General features: G+C 39.7%; 2 protein-coding genes and 1 long non-coding RNA gene across 4 annotated transcripts in view; 1 reads left to right on the top strand and 2 right to left on the bottom strand.

Moving 5' to 3' along the window:
• LOC127972224 (immunoglobulin superfamily member 11-like) overlaps window positions 1-21,294 on the bottom strand; it is a 151,276-nt gene that overhangs the window by 89,292 nt on the left and 40,690 nt on the right. The window lies entirely within an intron of this gene.
• On the top strand, window positions 2,513-10,885 carry LOC127972226 (uncharacterized). The gene is made up of 3 exons (XR_008157047.1): window positions 2,513-3,779; window positions 6,181-6,892; window positions 8,796-10,885. It is a non-coding gene; the product is annotated as an uncharacterized LOC127972226 (long non-coding RNA).
• On the bottom strand, window positions 13,818-15,947 carry LOC127972225 (zinc finger BED domain-containing protein 4-like). The gene is made up of 3 exons (XM_052575569.1): window positions 15,631-15,947; window positions 13,994-15,250; window positions 13,818-13,868 (listed from the first exon to the last, which is right to left on the bottom strand). The coding sequence occupies exons 1-2, from the start codon at window positions 15,866-15,868 to the stop codon at window positions 14,274-14,276; spliced, it is 1,215 nt and encodes a 404-aa protein (XP_052431529.1). The 5' UTR covers window positions 15,869-15,947; the 3' UTR covers window positions 13,818-13,868; window positions 13,994-14,273.

Genomic DNA, 21,294 nt, shown 5'->3' with positions numbered 1-21,294 from the left:
CAACTTCCTTTTTCATGGCGAAACATCGAAATTTGTCAGGCAGCCATGGACACGCCCTTTAACGAAATCTAAAGATCTTCGCAATTTAACATCGCAAAGGGCTTAAGATTACACTGACCAAGTTTGTTGTTGATCTGAATAAATCTCTAGGAGGAGTTCGTTAAAAAGTACAACCCCTGAAAATGGCAAAAACAACGCCAATTTTGCAGAGAAAATTCTAAATAACCGACTTCCTGTTGGGATTCGGATTTCGTGCAAAGAGACTTTTTTGTAGGTATTGCTGTGTTACATGTGTATACCAATTTTTGTACATGTACGTGAAACATAGCTCGAGGCGCACTCTGTTGAAAGTGTATAGGTGGCGCTATCGAGCCATTTTGCCACACCTGATGGAATTTTGGCCTTCAGATGTGTTCAGGCCAGGACTCTTATCACACATGTGCAGTTTGGGGAAGATCGGACATTTTATGCCTGAGTTATAACATCTTTTATTCCCATGGCAAGACATCAAACTTCGTGACGGCACCATGGACACGCCTTTTAACGAAAACTCAAGATCTTCACAACTTAACATCGCACAGGCCTTTAGATTAGACTGACCATAATAAAGACATTGATGTCATAAAATTTCTAGGAGTAGTTCTTCGCAGCATAAAATATGACACTTCCTGTTGCCAATAGGTGGCGCTATGACTATAACTGCATATGGGCATGTCAATCTATTCTGTTCCAGAGTCTTATCAACCATGTGAAGTTTGGGGCAGATTGGACATTGTATGTCTGAGTTATAGCAACTTCATTTTTCATGGCGAGTCATCGAAATTCGCCAGGCCGCCACGGACACGCCCTTCAATGAAAACTCAAAATCTTCGCAATTTAACATCGCAAAAACCTTTAGATTAGGCATACCAAATTTGGTGTTGATTTGAAGAAATCTCTAGGAGGAGTTCGTTAAAATACAACGCATGGAAATGGCAAAAATGACACAAAATTTGCTCATAATATTAAAAATAACCGACTTCCTGTTGGGTTTAGAATTTTGCTCCAAGAGTCTTTTTTGTAGGTATTGATGTGTTACATGTGTGTACCGATTTTCATACATGTACGTGAAATGTAGCTCGAGGCGCACACCGCTGAACGTGCATAGGTGGCGCTGTCGAGCCATTTTACCACGCCCACTTCTGAAACCCATATCAGACGTAAATTTTCGCCAGTTCGAAGGCGTGTGCAAAATTTGGTGACTTTTTGAGCATGTTTAGGCCCTCAAAAATGCGATTCATTTTGGAGAAGCGGAATAATAATAATAATAAACGGAGCAATTCCAATAGGGTCCTCACACCATCGGTGCTCGGGCCCTAATAATAATAATAAAAAACAAAGCAGATACAAGAGGGTCCTCGCACCTCGGTGCTCGGGCCCTAATAATAATAAACAAAGCAGATACAAGAGGGTCCTCACACCATCGGTGCTCGGGCCCTAATTAAAGCTGCAAGCAGCGATGAACGGGCCCTCGCACCCGGGCTCACCGGCAGCGAGTGGCTTTAGTTAATAGGTGAACGGTGAGAAATATGCGTTTAAACTCATAAATACAAGTAGAATATATCAATGTTTATTCCATATATGTGCCAATCTTCCTGTTGCCAGCAGGTGGCGCTATCATTATAATGGAATATTGGCCTTCAGATGTGTTCAGGGCAGGACTTTTATCGAACATGTGAGGTTTGTGGAGGATTGGACATTTTATGCCTGAGTTACAACAACATCCTATTTCATGGCGAAACATCGAAATTTGTCAGGCCGCCATGGACACGCCCTTTAACGAAACCTCAAGATCTTCGCAATTTAAGATCGCAAAAGGCTTTAGATTACACTGACCAAGTTTGGTGTTGATCTGAATAAATATCTAGGAGGAGTTCGTTGAAGTACAACCCCTGAAAATGGCCAAAACAACACTAATTTTGCAGAGAAAATTCGAAATAACTGACTTCCTGTTGGGATTCGGATTTCGTACCAATATACTTTTTTGTAGATATTGGTGTGTTACATGTGTGTACCGATTTTCGTACATGTACGTGAAACATAGCTTGAGGCGCACTCCGTTTAAAGTGTATACGCACTCCGTTGAAAGTGTATAGGTGGCGATATCGAGCCATTTTGCCACACTCGATGGAATATTGGCCTTCAGATCTGTTCAGGCCAGGACCCTTATCACACAAGTGAAGTTTGGGCAAGATCGGACATTTTATGCCTGAGTTATAACATCTTTTATTCCCATGGCGAGACATCGAACTTCATCACGGCGCCATGGACACACCTTTTAACAAAAACTCAAGATCTTCACAACTAAACATCACACAGGTCTTTAGATTAGATTGACCACAAAAAAGACATTGATGTCATAAAATTTCTAGGAGTAGTTTGTCGCAGTGTAAAATATGTAACTTCCTGTTGCCAATAGGTGGCGCTATGACTATAACTGAATATTGGCATGTAGATCTGTTCAGGTCAAGAGTCTTATCCAACATTTGAAGTTTGGGGCAGATTGGACATTGTATGTCTGAGTTACAGCAACTTCCTTTTTCATGGCGAAACATCGAAATTTGTCAGGCCGCCATGGACACGCCCTTTAACGAAACCTCAAGATCTTCGCAATTTAACATCACAAAGGCCTTTAGATTACATTGAAGAAGTTTGGTGTTGATCTGAATAAATCTCTAGGAGGAGTTCGTTAAAGTACAACCCCTGAAAATGGCAAAAACAACGCCAATTTTGAAGGGAAAATTCTAAATAACCGACTTCCTGTTGGGATCCGGATTTCGTACCAAGAGACTTTTTTGTAGGTATTGGAGTGTTACATGTGTGTACCAATTTTTGTACATGTACGTGAAACATAGCTCGAGGCGCACTCCGTTTAAAGTGTATAGGTGGCGCTATCGAGCCATTCTGCCACACCCGGTGGAATATTGGCCTGCAGATCTGTTCAGGCCAGGACTCTTATCACACATGTGAAGTTTGGGGAAGATCGGACATTTTATGCCTGAGTTATAACATCTTTTATTCCCATGGCGAGACATCGAACTTCGTTGCGGCGCCATGAACAAGCCTTTTAACGAAAACTCAAGATCTTCACAACTGAACATGGCACAGGCCTTTAGATTAGACTGACCACAAAAAAGACATTGATGTCATAAAATTTGTAGGAGTAGTTCGTCGCAGCGTAAAATATGTCACTTCCTGTTGCCAATAGGTGGCGCTATGACTATAACTGAATATGGGCATGTCAATCTGTTCAGGTTCGGAGTCTCATCAAACATGTGATGTTTGGGGCAGATTGGACATTGTATGTGTGAGTTATAGCAACTTCATTTTTCATGGCGAATCATCGAAATTCGCCAGGCCGCCACGGACACGCCCTTCAACGAAAACTCAAGATCTTCGCAATTTAACATCGCTAAGGCCTTTAGATTAGGCATACCAAATTTGGTGTTGATTTGAAGAAATCTCTAGGAGGAGTTCGTTAAAATACAACACATGGAAATGACCAAAATTACACAAAAAATGCTCATAATATTAAAAATAACCGACTTCCTGTTGGGTTTAGAATTTCGCTCCAAGAGTCTTTTTTGTAGGTATTGGTGTGTTACATATGTGTGCCAATTTTCGTGCATGTACGTGAAACATAGCTTGAAGGCTGTTGATTTTCTTGGTATAGGTGGCGCTGTCGAGCCATTTTGCCACACCCTCTTCTGAATCCTATATCACACGAAAATTTTCACCAGGTTTGACGCGTGTGCAAAGTTTCATGACTTTTTGAGCATGTTAAAGCCCTCAAAAATGCGATTCATTCGGGAGAAGAAGAAGAAGAAGAATAATAATAATAATTAAAGCTGCAAGCAGCGATGAACGGGCCCTCGCACCCGGGCTCACCGGCAGCGAGTGGCTTTAGTTAATAGGTGAACGGTGAGAAATATGCGTTTAAACTCATAAATATAAGTAGAATATATCAATGTTTATTCCATATATGTGCCAATCTTCCTGTTGCCAGCAGGTGGCGCTATCATTATAATGGAATATTGGCCTTCAGATGTGTTCAGGGCGGGACTTTTATCGAACATGTGAGGTTTGGGGAGGATTGGACATTTTATGCCTGAGTTACAACAACATCCTATTTCATGGCGAAACAATGAAATTTGTCAGGCCGCCATGGACACGCCCTTTAACGAAACCTCAAGATCTTCGCAATTTAAGATCGCAAAAGGCTTTAAATTACACTGACCAAGTTTGGTGTTGATCTGAATAAATATCTAGGAGGAGTTCGTTAAAGTACAACCCCTGAAAATGGCCAAAACAACACTAATTTTGCAGAGAATATTCCAAATAACTGACTTCCTGTTGGGATTCGGACTTCGTACCAAGAGACTTTTTCGTAGATATTGGTGTGTTACATATGTGTACCGATTTTTGTACATGTACGTGAAACATAGCTCAAGGCGCACTCCGTTTAAAGTGTATACGCACTCCGTTGAAAGTGTATAGGTGGCGCTATTGAGCCATTTTGCCACACTCGATGGAATATTGGCCTTCAGATCTGTCCAGGCCAGGACCCTTATCACACAAGTGAAGTTTGGGCAAGATCGGACATTTTATGCCTGAGTTATAACATCTTTTATTCCCATGGCGAGACATTGAACTTCATCACGGCGCCATGGACACACCTTTTAACAAAAACTCAAGATCTTCACAACCAAACATCACACAGGTCTTTAGATTAGACTGACCACAAAAAAGACATTGATGTCATAAAATTTCTAGGAGTAGTTTGTCGCAGTGTAAAATATGTAACTTCCTGTTGCCAATAGGTGGCGCTATGACTATAACTGAATATTGGCATGTAGATCTGTTCAGGTCAAGAGTCTTATCCAACATGTGAAGTTTGGGGCAGATTGGACATTGTATGTCTGAGTTACAGCAACTTCCTTTTTCATGGCGAAACATCGAAATTTGTCAGGCCGCCATGGACCCGCCCTTTAACGAAACCTCAAGTCCTTCGCAATTTATTATCGCAAAGGGCTTTAGATTACACTGACCAAGTTTGGTGTTGATCTGAATAAATCTCTAGGAGGAGTTCGTTAAAGTACAACCCCTGAAAATGGCAAAAACAACAGCAATTTTGAAGGGAAAATTCAAAATAACCGACTTCCTGTTGGGATCCGGATTTCGTACCAAGAGACTTTTTTGTAGGTATTGGAGTGTTACATGTGTGTACCAATTTTTGTACATGTACGTGAAACATAGCTCGAGGCGCACTCCGTTGAAAGTGTATAGGTGGCGCTATAGAGCCATTCTGCCACACCCGGTGGAATATTGGCCTGAAGATCTGTTCAGGCCAGGACTCTTATCACACATGTGAAGTTTGGGGTAGATCGGACATCTTATGCCTGAGTTATAACATCTTTTATTCGCATGGCGAGACATCGAACTTCGTCGCGGCGCCATGAACAAGCCTTTTAACGAAAACTCAAGATCTTCACAACTGAACATCGCACAGGCCTTTAGATTAGACTGACCACAAAAAAGACATTGATGTCATAAAATTTCTAGGAGTAGTTCGTCGCAGCGTAAAATATGTCACTTCCTGTTGCCAATAGGTGGCGCTATGACTATAACTTAATATGGGCATGTCAATCTGTTCAGGTTCGGAGTCTCATCAAACATGTGAAGTTTGGGGCAGATTGGTCATTGTATGTGTGAGTTATAGCAACTTCATTTTTCATGGCGAATCATCGAAATTCGCCAGGCCGCCACGGACACGCCCTTCAACGAAAAGTCAGGATCTTCGCAATTTAACATCGCAAAGGCCTTTAGATTAGGCATACCAAATTTGGTGTTGATTTGAAGAACTCTCTAGGAGGAGTTCGTTAAAATACAACACATGGAAATGACCAAAATTACACAAAATATGCTCATAATATTAAAAATAACCGACTTCCTGTTGGGTTTAGAATTTCGCTCCAAGAGTCTTTTTTGTAGGTATTGGTGTGTTACATATGTGTGCCAATTTTCGTGCATGTACGTGAAACATAGCTGGAAGGCTGTTGATTTTCTTGGTATAGGTGGCGCTGTCGAGCCATTTTGCCACACCCTCTTCTGAATCCTATATCAGATGAAAATTTTCACCAGGTTTGACGAGTGTGCAAAGTTTCATGACTTTTTGAGCATGTTAAAGCCCTCAAAAATGCGATTCATTCGGGAGAAGAAGAAGAAGAAGAAGAAGAAGAATAATAATAATAAAAAACAAAGCAGATACAAGAGGGTCCTCGCACCTCGGTGCTCGGGCCCTAATAATAATAATAATAATAATAATAAACAAAGCAGATACAAGAGGGTCCTCACACCATCGGTGCTCGGGCCCTAATTAAAGCTGCAAGCAGCGATGAACGGGCCCTCGCACCCGGGCTCACCGCCATCGTGTGGCTTTAGTAAAAAGGTGAACGTTGAGAAATATGCATTTAATGTCCTAAATATAAGTGGAATATATCAAAGTATATCCCATATATGTGCCAATCTTACCGTTGCCAGCAGGTGGCGCTATCATTATAATGGAATATTGGCCTTCAGATGTGTTCAGGCCAGGACTCTTATCAAACATGTGAAGTTTGGGGAAGATTGAACATTTTATGCTTGAGTTACAACAACTTCTCTTGCTGTGGACAAGACATCAAATTTTGTCATGGCGCCATGGAAACGCCCTTTAACAAAAACTCAACATCTCCAAAAGTTAACATTGCACAGGCCTTTAGATTAGACTGACCACAAAATATATGTTAATCTCAAAAAAATTATATGAGTAGTTTGTCGCAGCGTAAAACATGTCACTTCCTGTTGCCAATAGGTGGCGCTATGACTATAACTGAATGTGGGCATGGAGATCTGTTAAGGGCAGAAGTTTTATCTAACATGTGAAGTTTGGGGCAGATTGGACATTGTATGTCTGAGTTACAGCAACTTCCTTTTTCATGGCGAAACATCGAAATTTGTCAGGCCGCCATGGACACACCCTTTAACGAAATCTAAAGATCTTCGCAATTTAACATCGCAAAGGGCTTAAGATTACACTGACAAGGTTTGGTGTTGATCTGAATAAATCTCTAGGAGGAGTTCGTTAAAGTACAACCCCTGAAAATGGCCAAAAAAACGCCAATTTTGCAGAGAAAATTCTAAATAACCGACTTCCTGTTGGGATTCGGATTTCATACCAAGAGACTTTTTTGTAGGTATTGCTGTGTTACATGTGTATACCGATTTTTGTACATGTACGTGAAACATAGCTCGAGGCGCACTCTGTTGAAAGTGTATAGGTGGCGCTATCGAGCCATTTTGCCACACCTGATGGAATTTTGGCCTTCAGATGTGTTCAGGCCAGGACTCTTATCACACATGTGCAGTTTGGGGAAGATCGGACATTTTATGCCTGAGTTATAACATCTTTTATTCCCATGGCGAGACATCGAACTTCGTGACGGCGCCATGGACACGCCTTTTAACGAAAACTCAAGATCTTCACAACTTAACATCGCACAGGCCTTTAGATTAGACTGACCACAAAAAATACATTGATGTCATAAAATTTCTAGGAGTAGTTCATCGCAGTGTAAAATATGTCACTTCCTGTTGCCAATAGGTGGCGCTATGACTATAACTGAATATGGGCATGTCAATCTGTTCAGGTCAGGAGTCTTATCAAACATGTGAAGTTTGGGGCAGATTGGTCATTGTATGTCTGAGTTATAGCAACTTCCTGTTTCATGGCGAATCATCGAAATTCGCCAGGCCGCCACGGACACGCCCATTAACGAAAACTCAAAAGCTTCGCAATTTAACATCGCAAAGGCCTTCAGATTAGGCATACCAAATTTGGTGTTGATCTGAATGAATCTCTAGGAGGAGTTCGTTAAAATACAACGCATGGAAATGACAAAAATGACACAAAATTTGCTCATAATATTAGTAATAACCGACTTCCTGTTGGGTTTCGGATTTTGCTCCAAGAGACTTTTTTGTAGGTATTGGAGAGTTACATGTGTACACCGATTTTCATACATGTACATGAAACGTAGCTCGAGGCGCACACCGTTGAACGTGTATAGGTGGCGCTGTTGAGCCATTTTACCACACCCACTTCTGAAACCCATATCAGACGTAAATTTTCGCCAGTTCTGAGGTGTGTGCAAAGTTTCATGACTTTTCGAGCATGTTTAGGCCCTCAAAAATGCGATTCATTTTGGAGAAGAAGAATAATAATAATAATAATAATAATAATTAAAGCTGCAAGCAGCGATGAACGGGCCCTCGCACCCGGGCTCACCGCCATCGTGTGGCTTTAGTAAAAAGGTGAACGTTGAGAAATATGCATTTAATGTCCTGAATATAAGTGGAATATATCAAAGTATATCCCATATATGTGCCAATCTTACTGTTGCCAGCAGGTGGCGCTATCATTATAATGGAATATTGGCCTTCAGATGTGTTCAGGCCAGGAGTCTTATCAAACATGTGAAGTTTGCGGAAGATTGAACATTTTATGCTTGAGTTACAATAACTTCTCTTGCTGTGGCAAGATATCAAATTTTGTCATGGCGCCATGGAAACGCCCTTTAACAAAAACTCAAGATCTCCAAAAGTTAACATTGCACATGCCTTTAGATTAGACTGACCACAAAATATATGTTAATCTCAAAAAAATTATAGGAGTAGTTTGTCGCAGCGTAAAACATGTCACTTCCTGTTGCCAATAGGTGGCGCTATGACTATAACTGAATGTGGGCATGTAGATCTGTTAAGGGCAGAAGTTTTATCTAACATGTGAAGTTTGGGGCAGATTGGACATTGTATGTCTGAGTTACAGCAACTTCCTTTTTCATGGCGAAACATCGAAATTTGTCAGGCCGCCATGGACACGCCCTTTAACGAAATCTAAAGATCTTCGCAATTTAACATCGCAAAGGGCTTAAGATTACACTGACCAGGTTTGGTGTTGATCTGACTAAATCTCTAGGAGGAGTTCGTTAAAGTACAACCCCTGAAAATGGCAAAAACAACGCCAATTTTGCAGAGAAAATTCTAAATAACCAACTTCCTGTTGGGATTCGGATTTCGTACCAAGAGACTTTTTTGTAGGTATTGGTGTGTTACATATGTATACCGATTTGTGTACATGTACGTGAAACATAGCTCGAGGCGCACTCTGTTGAAAGTGTATAGGTGGCGCTATCGAGCCATTTTGCCACACCTGATGGAATTTTGGCCTTCAGATGTGTTCAGGCCAGGACTCTTATCACACATGTGCAGTTTGGGGAAGATCGGACATTTTATGCCTGAGTTATAACATATTTTATTCCCATGGCGAGACATCGAACTTCGTGACGGCGCCATGGACACGCCTTTTAACGAAAACTCAAGATCTTCACAACTTAACATCGCACAGGCCTTTAGATTAGACTGACCACAAAAAATACATTGATGTCATAAAATTTCTAGGAGTAGTTCATCGCAGTGTAAAATATGTCACTTCCTGTTGCCAATAGGTGGCGCTATGACTATAACTGAATATGGGCATGCCAATCTGTTCAGGTCAGGAGTCTCATCAAACATGTGAAGTTTGGGGCAGATTGGTCATTGTATGTCTGAGTTATAGCAACTTCCTGTTTCATGGCGAATCATCGAAATTCGCCAGGCCGCCACGGACACGCCCATTAACGAAAACTCAAAAGCTTCGCAATTTAACATCGCAAAGGCCTTCAGATTAGGCATACCAAATTTGGTGTTGATCTGAATGAATCTCTAGGAGGAGTTCGTTAAAATACAACGCATGGAAATGACAAAAATGGCACAAAATTTGCTCATAATATTAGTAATAACCGACTTCCTGTTGGGTTTCGGATTTTGCTCCAAGAGACTTTTTTGTAGGTATTGGAGAGTTACATGAGTATACCGATTTTCATACATGTACATGAAACGTAGCTCGAGGCGCACACCGTTGAACGTGTATAGGTGGCGCTGTTGAGCCATTTTGCCACACCCACTTCTGAAACCCATATCAGACGTAAATTTTCGCCAGTTCTGAGGTGTGTGCAAAGTTTCATGACTTTTCGAGCATGTTTAGGCCCTCAAAAATGCGATTCATTTTGGAGAAGAAGAATAATAATAATAATTAAAGCTGCAAGCAGCGATGAACGGGCCCTCGCACACGGGCTCACCGGCAGCGAGTGGCTTTAGTAAATAGGTGAACGGTGAGAAACATGCATTTAAACTCATAAATATAAGTGGAATATATCAAAGTTTACTCCCTATTTGTGCCAATCTTTGTGTTGCCAGCAGGTGGTGCTCTCATTATAATGGACTATTGGCCTTCAGATGTGTTCAGGGCAGGACTCTTATCGAACATGTGAAGTTTGGGGAAGATCGAACAAATTATGCCTGAGTTACAACAACTTCTCTTGCTGTGGCGAGACATCAAAATTTGTCATGATGCCATGGACATGCCCTTTAACAAAAACTCAAGATCTCCACAAGTTAACATTGCACAGGCCTTTAGATTAGACTGACTACAAAAAATACATTAATCTCAAAAAAATTCTAGGAGTAGTTTGTCACAGCATACAACATGTCACTTCCTGTTGCCAGCAGGTGGCGCTATGACTATAACTGAATATGGGCATGTAGATCTGTTAAGGGCAGAAGTCTTATCTAACATGTGAAGTTTGGGGCAGATTGGACATTGTAAGTCTGAGTAACAGCAACTTCCTTTTTCATGGCGAAACATCGAATTTTGTCAGGCCGCCATGGACACGCCCTTTAACGAAACCTCAAAATCTTCGCAATTTAACATCGCAAACACCTTTAGATTTAACTGACCCAGTTTGGTGTTGATCTGAATATATCTCTAGGAGTAGTTTGTTAAAGTACAACCCCTGAAAATGGCAAAAACAACGCCAATTTTGCAGAGAAAATTCTAAAAACCGACTTCCTGATGGGATTCAGATTTCGTACCAAGAGACTTTTTTGTAGGTATTGGTGTGTTACATGTGTGTACCGATTTTTGTACATGTACGTGAAAAATAGCTTGAGGCGCACTCCATTGAATGTGCATATGCACTCTGTTGAAAGTTTATAGGTGGCGCTATCGAGCCATTTTGCCACACCCAATGGAATATTGGCCTTCAGATCTGTTCAGGCCAGGACCCTTATCACACATGTGAAGTTTGGGCAAGATCGGACACTTTATGCCTGAGTTATAACATCTTTTATTCCCATGACGAGACATCGAACTTCGTCACGGCGCCATGGACACGCCTTTTAACAAAAACTCAAGATCTTCACAACTAAACATCACACAGGTCTTTAGATTAGACTGACCACAAAAAAAGACATTGATGTCATCAAATTTCTAGGAGTAGTTCGTCGCAGCGTAAAATATGCCACTTCCTGTTGCCAATAGGTGGCGCTATCACTATAACTGAATATTGGCATGTAGATCTGTTCAGGTCAAGAGTCTTATCCAACATGTGAAGTTTGGGGCAGATTGGACATTGTATGTCTGAGTTACAGCAACTTCCTTTTTCATGGCGAAACATCGAAATTTTTCAGGCCGCCATGGACCCGCCCTTTAACGAAACCTCAAGTCCTTCGCAATTTATTATCGCAAAGGGCTTTAGATTACACTGACCAAGTTTGGTGTTGATCTGAATAAATCTCTAGGAGGAGTTCGTTAAAGTACAACCCCTGAAAATGGCAAAAACAACACCAATTTTGAAGGGAAAATGCAAAATAACCGACTTCCTGTTGGGATCCGGATTTCGTACCAAGAGACTTATTTGTAGGTATTGGAGTGTTACATGTGTGTACCAATTTTTGTACATGTACGTGAAACATAGCTCGAGGCGCACTCCGTTGAAAGTGTATAGGTGGCGCTATAGAGCCATTCTGCCACACCCGGTGGAATATTGGCCTGCAGATCTGTTCAGGCCAGGACTCTTATCACACATGTGAAGTTTGGGGAAGATTGGACATTTTATGCCTGAGTTATAACATCTTTTATTCTCATGGCGAGACATCGAACTTCGTCACGGCGCCATGAACAAGCCTTTTAACGAAAACTCAAGATCTTCACAACTGAACATCGCACAGGCCTTTAGATTAGACTGACCACAAAAAAGACATTGATGTCATAAAATTTCTAGGAGTAGTTCTTCGCAGCGTAAAATATGTCACTTCCTGTTGCCAATAGGTGGCGCTATGACTATAACTGAATAAGGGCATGTCAATCTGTTCAGCTTCGGAGTCTCATCAAACATGTGAAGTTTGGGGCAGATTGGTCATTGTATGTCTGAGTTATAGCAACTTCATTTTTCATGGCGAATCATCGAAATTCGCCAGGCCGCCACGGACACGCCCTTCAACAAAAACTCAAGATCTTCGCAATTTAACATCGCAAAGGCCTTTAGATTAGGCATACCAAATTTGGTGATGATTTGAAGAACTCTCTAGGAGGAGTTCGTTAAAATACAACACATGGAAATGACCAAAATTACACAAAATATGCTCATAATATTAAAAATAACCGACTTCCTGTTGGGTTTAGAATTTTGCTCTAAGAGACTTTTTTGTAGGTAATGGAGAGTTACACATGTGTACTGACTTTCATACATGTACGTGAAACATAGCTCGAGGCGCACACCGTTGAACGTGTATAGGTGGCGCTGTCGAGCCATTTTGCCACACCCACTTCTGAAACCTATATCAGATGTAAATTTTCGCCAGTTCTGAGGTGTGTGCAAAGTTTCGTGACTTTTTGAGTATGTTTAGGCCCTCAAAAAGGCGATTCATTTTGGAGAAGTATAATAATAATAATAATAATAATAATAAACGGAGCAATTCCAAGAGGGTCCTCACACCATCGGTGCTCGGGCCCTAATAATAATAATAATTAAAGCTGCAAGCAGCGATGAACGGGCCCTCGCACCCGGGCTCACCGCCATCGTGTGGCTTTAGTAAAAAGGTGAACGTTGAGAAATATGCATTTAATGTCCTAAATATAAGTGGAATATATCAAAGTATATCCCATATATATGCCAATCTTACCGTTGCCAGCAGGTGGCGCTATCATTATAATTAGTGGTGGGCAGAGCGAGGCTTCATGAAACACTGAAACAGTTGAAGCAAAGTGCCGTATTTGTTTCGAGGCTTCGAAACTTTACCGACACCCGTCTCCACGGTGACACCTAGTGGCCAATTGCCCATGTTATCTGAAACAACTTTGACAACAAGCCATTTAAAAATAAATACAAATATTTTGTTTTCGTTAATGTGGTGATATTTTAAAATCCTATAATAATATCCTATATAATCCTATATCATAATAATAACTAGGTTATTTTGGTCATGAAAAATGAATAAAACAAATAAATCCACAATGGTCTAATTTTTTTTTTTTTAAAGATTTTTATTCAAAAATATTAATTGCTCTGCTGTGGAAGGGCTTAGCCTACTTCTTTTTTTACTGATAGTTTCTCCAGCCTTAGAAAAAATCCTCTCACAAGGGACACTTGTTGCTGGCATGCATAGATATGTTTTAGCAAGGACATACAAATGAGGAAAAATCACAGCTCTCTCTTTCCAGTAACTTAGTGGATCATGGGTTCTTGGCAAAAATGCATCTTTTAGGTACTTTTTAACTTCTACTGTGGCACTGTGTATCGCCTGGGTTTCATGGATACGACTATCAAAAAGTTCCCATAAACTGTCCTGGGTTTCTGTTGTTGATGTTGTTGTTGATGATGATGATGATGGGCCTGATGTTGACTGTGGCTCTGAATGAAAGTAAAAACAACAATTAGTTACTAAGTCTAAACTGACAGCATATATGAAGTATAAGTCACATAATTATTCAGATGACATAACTCCATAATGTCAGATGAAGAGTGAAACTGCTTACCAGGAGTTGCTGTGTTTGAACGCATCAGCGAAGCACACTCCAGTGTGATCTGCTTTTCAGCCTCCTGGGCTTTGGCAGGATTTCCAAAACCCACATTTTTGAACCTTGGGTCCAGCAGTGTAGCCAGAGCCAAGGCTCTGAATGACTCGTACCCACCACATCTTGAGTGCAGACCTTCTTGCAGGTGTGTGCGTGTTCAAAACACAAGCAAACCATATTGGTTATATTGATAAAAAATAATATGACAGTTGTGGCCAATACATTACATACAGTAGTATGGTCATTGTGGCCTACCTAATTGTGCAGTTGATTCCTGTGCTGATTGGCCTTTTTTCTGCGATAGCTTGTGCTGCAACATCCTGTAAAGTGGTATGAGCTTTGAAGCAGACACTCTCTGTTCCTCTGACAACTCTGTCGTTGCGAGTTTGAAAGGCTGCAGTAGTGACAATGATTCTTGTATAATGTTATACTCAAAACTTGTCAGCGGAGCAGTATCACTGTTTAAATTTGATAGCGCTGCACCCACTGGCTCTCGTTGCTCATACAAGCGCTGCAACATGTCGTAAGTGCTGTTCCATCTTGTGTCCACCTCCTGCATCAGTTTCAGAGCTGGTCTGCCCATCAAGCCCTGCATCTCCACAAGCTTGTCCTTTGCTTTGCAGCTGGATCTAAATAACCCCACTATCTTTCTGGCTTTCTGTCGTATTTCATTGATGAGTGGGGTTTGATCTAGGGCCTTTTTTACAATTAAATTTAAATTGTGGGCAAAACATGGGACATGTCGAAGGTTCAGTAGCTGGGCACTTAAGATCATGTTGGATGCATCATCAGTCACCATACACTGAACTTTGGTGGTTATTCCCCACTCGGCCATTAGCAAAGCTTTAGCCTCCATGAGATGCTGGGCTGTGTGTGTTTGGTAAAACCTCCTTACACCCAGTACAACAGTTGCCAGCTTTGCCTCTGGTGTTATGTAGTGGCAAGTAACACCAAGGTATCCGTCCATATTAATGGAGGACCACATGTCAGCTGTAAGGCTAACAAAATCTGCCTTTTTTAGGTCCTCCATTGTCTTCTCCTTAGAAATGTTGTACCTTTCGGTTACCATCGTTTTAAGTGCCTTCCGGGATGGGAGGACATAGCTTGGATCAAGTTTGTTCACAAAAGCCATGAAATCCTCATCCTCCACGATAGTGAAGGGCTGCAAATCCTTTACCACCATGTCTACAAGAGCCTCATCCAATTCCCTCTGTCTGCCTTTTAAAAGAAAATAAAGATAAAAGATTAAAAGTACTTTCACAAAACTAAATTTCAAAAAAAATAAAAGCTTTTTCAAGTTTGGAAAAGTTTATGCTCAGTGTGCAAAGACAGATCAAATACAATATAAAATTACAACAATTAGGAAAACCAAAATGTTGTCTTCAAGCCTATAAAAATATCTATGTAATACAGTGACTAAGTTTGTGAGATGTTACATTTACATATTCAGAGTGAAGCTGTTTTCAACATGATTGGGAGTTTTGGAAAAGATTGACGTTACGTTGTAAGGCTGGTGGACACAAGCCTAAGTCTATTTAAAACTATGGACTTTCTAAACAGTGTTACATGAAGTACATATTATATCAAACAATGTATACCTTGTTTAGATGGCCCAGCAGTGTCAGTAGCAGGCCTAGGTACAGGGGGAATGTTACCATCCTCTGCACACTGCAAAATGGCAGGATGAGTGCTCCTCAAATGGCGCATCATGGATGATGTATTGTTGAAGTAGGCTAGCTGCCTATCACAATACATACATCTCACTTTATTTGGGGTTTCCAAATGGAAATGCTCCCACACCACAGATTTACGGCATCTCTTCTGTGGAGCCTCCATTTCTATCTATTCTATTAATGTCTATATATATCTATCTATCTATGAATCTATATATTTATGAAAGTATATATATATATATATATATATATATATATATATATATATATATATATATATATGAATCTCTCTCTCTCTCTATATATATATTAATATATGAATCTATATATAAATTTATATATCTATGAATCTATCTATCTATATATATATATGAATCTATCTAAATTCTATATCTCTAACTACTGTGCTATCTGTCAATATCTAACTTAGCCTATATAAATGTGTCACTATATCTATCCTAACTATCTGTCACTGTCTTTAGTTTATCAGTAAATATATTTAAATTAAATGTAACCTAAATATAACTAACTAAATCGCACTATAAATGTCAATAAATCGTAAACGCTATCTCAAAATCTTTCTCCTCTCACAAAAACCCACGAGGTGAAGGTGCATTAACTCCTCTTTTAAACTTTGTGGCAGTTGAGACAGATGTGCGATTGTATGGTTTGTTCCCGCCCCTGTCAATCAAACGCAGACTCGGCAAGCGTGCCACCTGTCGGTCGAGACACTTGTGAAACGCGCAGAAGCTTCGTTTAGCCATAGTCACGTGACATGGGTGTTTTGAATCACAGTTCGGAGCAGTGTTTCGAAACATCTACGCTTCGGGATCTCGACACTGTGTCGAAACGTTAGTTTCGCGTCAGCCATCCCTAATTATAATGGAATATTGGCCTTCAGAGGTGTTCAGGCCAGGACTCTTATCAAACATGTGAAGTTTGGGGAAGATTGAACATTTTATGCTTGAGTTACAACAACTTCTCTTGCTGTGGCAAGACATCAAATTTTGTCATGCCGCCATGGAAACACCCTTTAACAAAAACTCAAGATCTTCAAAAGTTAACATTGCACAGGCCTTTAGATTAGACTGACCACAAAATATATGTTAATCTCAAAATAATTATAGGAGTAGTTTGTTGCAGCGTAAAACATGTCACTTCCTGTTGCCAATAGGTGGCGCTATGACTATAACTGAATGTGGGCATGTAGATCTGTTAAGGGCAGATGTTTTATCTAACATGTGAAGTTTGGGGCAGATTGGACATTGTATGTCTGAGTTACAGCAACTTCCTTTTTCATGGCGAAACATCGAAATTTGTCAAGCCACCATGGACACGCCCTTTAACGAAATCTAAAGATCTTCGCAATTTAACATCGCAAAGGGCTTAAGATTACACTGACCAGATTTGGTGTTGATCTGAATAAATCTCTAGGAGGAGTTCGTTAAAGTACAACCCCTGAAAATGGCAAAAACAACGCCAATTTTGCAGAGAAAATTCTAAATAACCGACTTCCTGTTGGGATTCGGATTTCGTACCAAGAGACTTTTTCGTAGGTATTGGTGTGTTACATGTGTATACCGATTTTTGTACATGTACGTGAAACATAGCTCGAGGCACACTCTGTTGAAAGTGTGTAGGTGGCGCTATCGAGCCATTTTGCCACACCTGATGGAATTTTGACCTTCAGATGTGTTCAGGCCAGGACTCTTATCACACATGTGCAGTTTGGGGAAGATCGGACATTTTATGCCTGAGTTATAACATATTTTATTCCCATGGCGAGACATCGAACTTCGTGACGGCGCCATGGACACGCCTTTTAACGAAAACTCAAGATCTTCACAACTTAACATCGCACAGGCCTTTAGATTAGACTGACCACAAAAAATACATTGATGTCATAAAATTTCTAGGAGTAGTTCATCGCAGTGTAAAATATGTCACTTCCTGTTGCCAATAGGTGGCGCTATGACTATAACTGAATATGGGCATGTCAATCTGTTCAGGTCAGGAGTCTCATCAAACATGTGAAGTTTGGGGCAGATTGGTCATTGTATGTCTGAGTTATAGCAACTTCCTGTTTCATGGCGAATCATCGAAATTCGCCAGGCCGCCACGGACACGCCCATTAACGAAAACTCAAAAGCTTCGCAATTTAACATCGCAAAGGCCTTCAGATTAGGCATAGCAAATTTGGTGTTGATCTGAATGAATCTCTAGGAGGAGTTCGTTAAAATACAACGCATGGAAATGACAAAAATGACACAAAATTTGCTCATAATATTAGGAATAACCGACTTCCTGTTGGGTTTCGGATTTTGCTCCAAGAGACTTTTTTGTAGGTATTGGAGAGTTACATGTGTATACCGATTTTCATACATGTACATGAAACGTAGCTCGAGGCGCACACCGTTGAACGTGTATAGGTGGCACTGTTGAGCCATTTTGCCACACCCACTTCTGAAACCCATATCAGACGTAAATTTTCGCCAGTTCTGAGGTGTGTGCAAAGTTTCATGACTTTTCGAGCATGTTTAGGCCCTCAAAAATGCGATTCATTTTGGAGAAGAAGAATAATAATAATAATAATAATAATAATAATAATAATAATAAACGGAGCAATTCCAAGAGGGTCCTCACACCATCGGTGCTCGGGCCCTAATAATAATAATAATAAACGGAGCAATTCCAAGAGGGTCCTCACACCATCGGTGCTCGGGCCCTAATAATAATAATAATAAACGGAGCAATTCCAAGAGGGTCCTCACACCATCGGTGCTCGGGCCCTAATAATAATAATAAATATAGCTGCAAGCAGCGATGGCGGGCTCAAGCCGTCAGTGCAACACCACCCCGGTGGCATCGGGAAAACTGTGCCCAGCGGGCATAAGGATTTACAGTAACCCTCTGGCAATCAAATTTTAAGGGATATGGCAGTTAAAGGGTTAATCCGACCCGTCTAGACTTTGAAATCACATACACAGAACAATATATATAACTTTAGTAACACTTTATTTTAATATATATAAAAAATTTATAAGTTGTGCATCGTAGCTGACACCTAAATGAACACATTACAATTGGTTTATGACTGCAAGTCTTTCTCCTCAAATGCTATTGAGCTTCAAATTTGCTTTTGAGCCCATGTGAAAAAGTAGCATAATTTACATATGACTTACAGTTTGTTTTAATAAATATCAAACATTCAATTTAATGGTGCATTATAGCTGTCACCTAGATGAATAATTACAGTTGTTTTTATGACTGTAAGTCATTCTCTTCAAATGCTACTGACGTTAGAAAAGTGTATAACAATATCACATGTAACTTTAGAGACGGTCCCTAAATTTGAGACTCTCAAATGTCCAATGTCAAGCCAAATTTATGCCTGTTTTTGTTTTGTTTTTTACTTTATTTTTCTTTTCTCTGTGCCGGATTGCTGATGTCTTTTACCCGGGCATAGATGTCCATCCAACAATTACGAACATTCATCCGCAAATGTCCGAGCGGTCGCGAGCGCGGATGGGAGAATGGCGCATGTTTTATTTTTTTTGAGCTACTGGGATGGTGCCCCCTCTGGGAGTTGGTGCCCTACGAAGACTGCGTATTCTGCATATAGGGAGCGGCGGTACTATCTGGAAGATATATTCCTCAAACCGTCGTACAAGAGGAGGTGATGCTAGTACTTCAAGAATCTCTCAAAACCTATCTGTGCATAAAGCCTATATATAAAGTCTTAATATAGTATTCCACAATATGTTGTGCTATTCTAATATTATTGTGTTTTTTTATTGACATTGTTATTTGCTGTTATTTTTTGTTTTAATATTGTTACTGTTGTTACTTGTTGTACGGTGTCCTTGAGTGGTTTGAAAGGCGCCTTAAATAAAATGCAATATTATTATTATTATTAGCTGTACACTTGATAAAAAAATAAATAAATATAAACTTATGCAATTGTATATATATATATATATATATATATATATATATATATATATATATATATATATATATATATATATATATAGTGTACAGTTTTCTTTTATTGCATCTTGAAATAAATGTTTCTGAGTTCTGTGTTTGTTTATTTTTTTTATTTTTTTTAGGAAGATTACAGCCTTTAATCTCCTCAAAATAAATGTGCATATAAACCATGAACAATTTAATTATAGCTGTATTTATAAAATGCTTACTAATGACTATTAATTTTGGGAGTAGGCTAGCAACAGTTGATGTTGAGGCCTAAGATATTTCTTAAGCTGTAATGATGAAAAAACAACAACAACACCAAATTGCTTTTTTCTGCTGGTGATTAAAGAGATGATTAAGTCTCCCTCCCTCCCTCTCTCTCTCTCTCTCTCTCTCTCTCTCTCTCTCTGACACCAAGCCCATCCCCCCTCCCACACATTCACACAAACTCAGCACACACACTTAACACACACACACTTAACACACAACACACACACACACACACACACACACACACACACACACACACACACACACATTACCCAGAGGGACAGAGTGACATCAGATGTATGGTAGTTTTTTAATTTTCTATCATCCATATAGTGTTGTATAGTCATGAAACTATGCATATTTCCTCAGCATGACTTGTCTTCTATGTGTACATTTTGTTGAAGTGTTTAGACACTTAAAAAAATAAAAGACATTTACTGGTTCCTTTTTTACTGTTATTTCAAAAAATCACCATGACAAAACCATTCAAGCTATCCAAAATCAATTCGCACCTGTTCTGTAAGATACATTCTTTAAACAGTGGTAAAAGAGGATGTGGTGCTGATCCTTCAAGAGTCACTCCAAACTTATCTGTCCATAAAGCCTATAAAGAATTATTCTTAATACACAGTATTTCACAATACTTCAGCATATTATTCTAATTAAGTGAGGGTCATTTTATCAGTAAAATACATATTATTTTTCTTTGAAAGATTTCTATAAATGATTTAAATCATACTTGTTTCTACAATAATTATTTAAAAGTAATCATATAGCTCTATCTGGTGGCCATTATTGGTACTAAGAATTGCAATAGTTTCACAACCTAATTCACTTAACACACACACAAACACACACACACACACACACATTACCCACAGTGACAGAGGGACAGAGTGACATCAGATGTATGATAGTTTTTTAATTTTCTATCATCCATATAATGTTGTATAGTCATGAAACTATGCATATTTCCTCAGAATGACTTGTCTTCTATGTGTACATATTTTTGAAGTGTTTAGAAGCTGCACTTTTAAAAAATAAAAGACATTTACTGGTTACTTTTTTACTCTTATTTCAAAAAATCACCACGACAAAACCATTCAAGCTATCCAATATTCATTCGCACCTGTTCTGTAAGATAAATTCTTTAAACAGTGGTAAAAGAGGGTGTGGTGCTGAACCTTCAAGAGTCACTCAAAACGTATCTGTCCATAAAGCCTATAAAGAATTATTCTTAATATACAGTTCACAATACTTCAGCTTGTTATTCTAATTAAGTGAGGGTCATTTTATCAGTAAAATACATAAAATTCATATTATTTTTTGAAAGATTTCTATAAA

This window comes from Carassius gibelio, chromosome B15, assembly GCF_023724105.1.
Source record: "Carassius gibelio isolate Cgi1373 ecotype wild population from Czech Republic chromosome B15, carGib1.2-hapl.c, whole genome shotgun sequence".
Lineage (NCBI taxonomy): Eukaryota > Metazoa > Chordata > Actinopteri > Cypriniformes > Cyprinidae > Carassius > Carassius gibelio.
Note: the sequence above shows the minus strand (reverse complement) of the source record. Positions and strands in the feature narration are given on the sequence as shown.

Excerpts from the sequence above, each read along its gene's own strand:
- LOC127972225 (XM_052575569.1), bottom strand. The coding sequence starts at position 15,868 with ATGGAGGCTCCACAGAAGAGATGCCGTAAATCTGTGGTGTGGGAGCAT. Across the intron at positions 15,251-15,630 it reads TGCTGGGCCATCTAAACAAG|GCAGACAGAGGGAATTGGAT; the intron begins GTATACATTGTT and ends TTCTTTTAAAAG.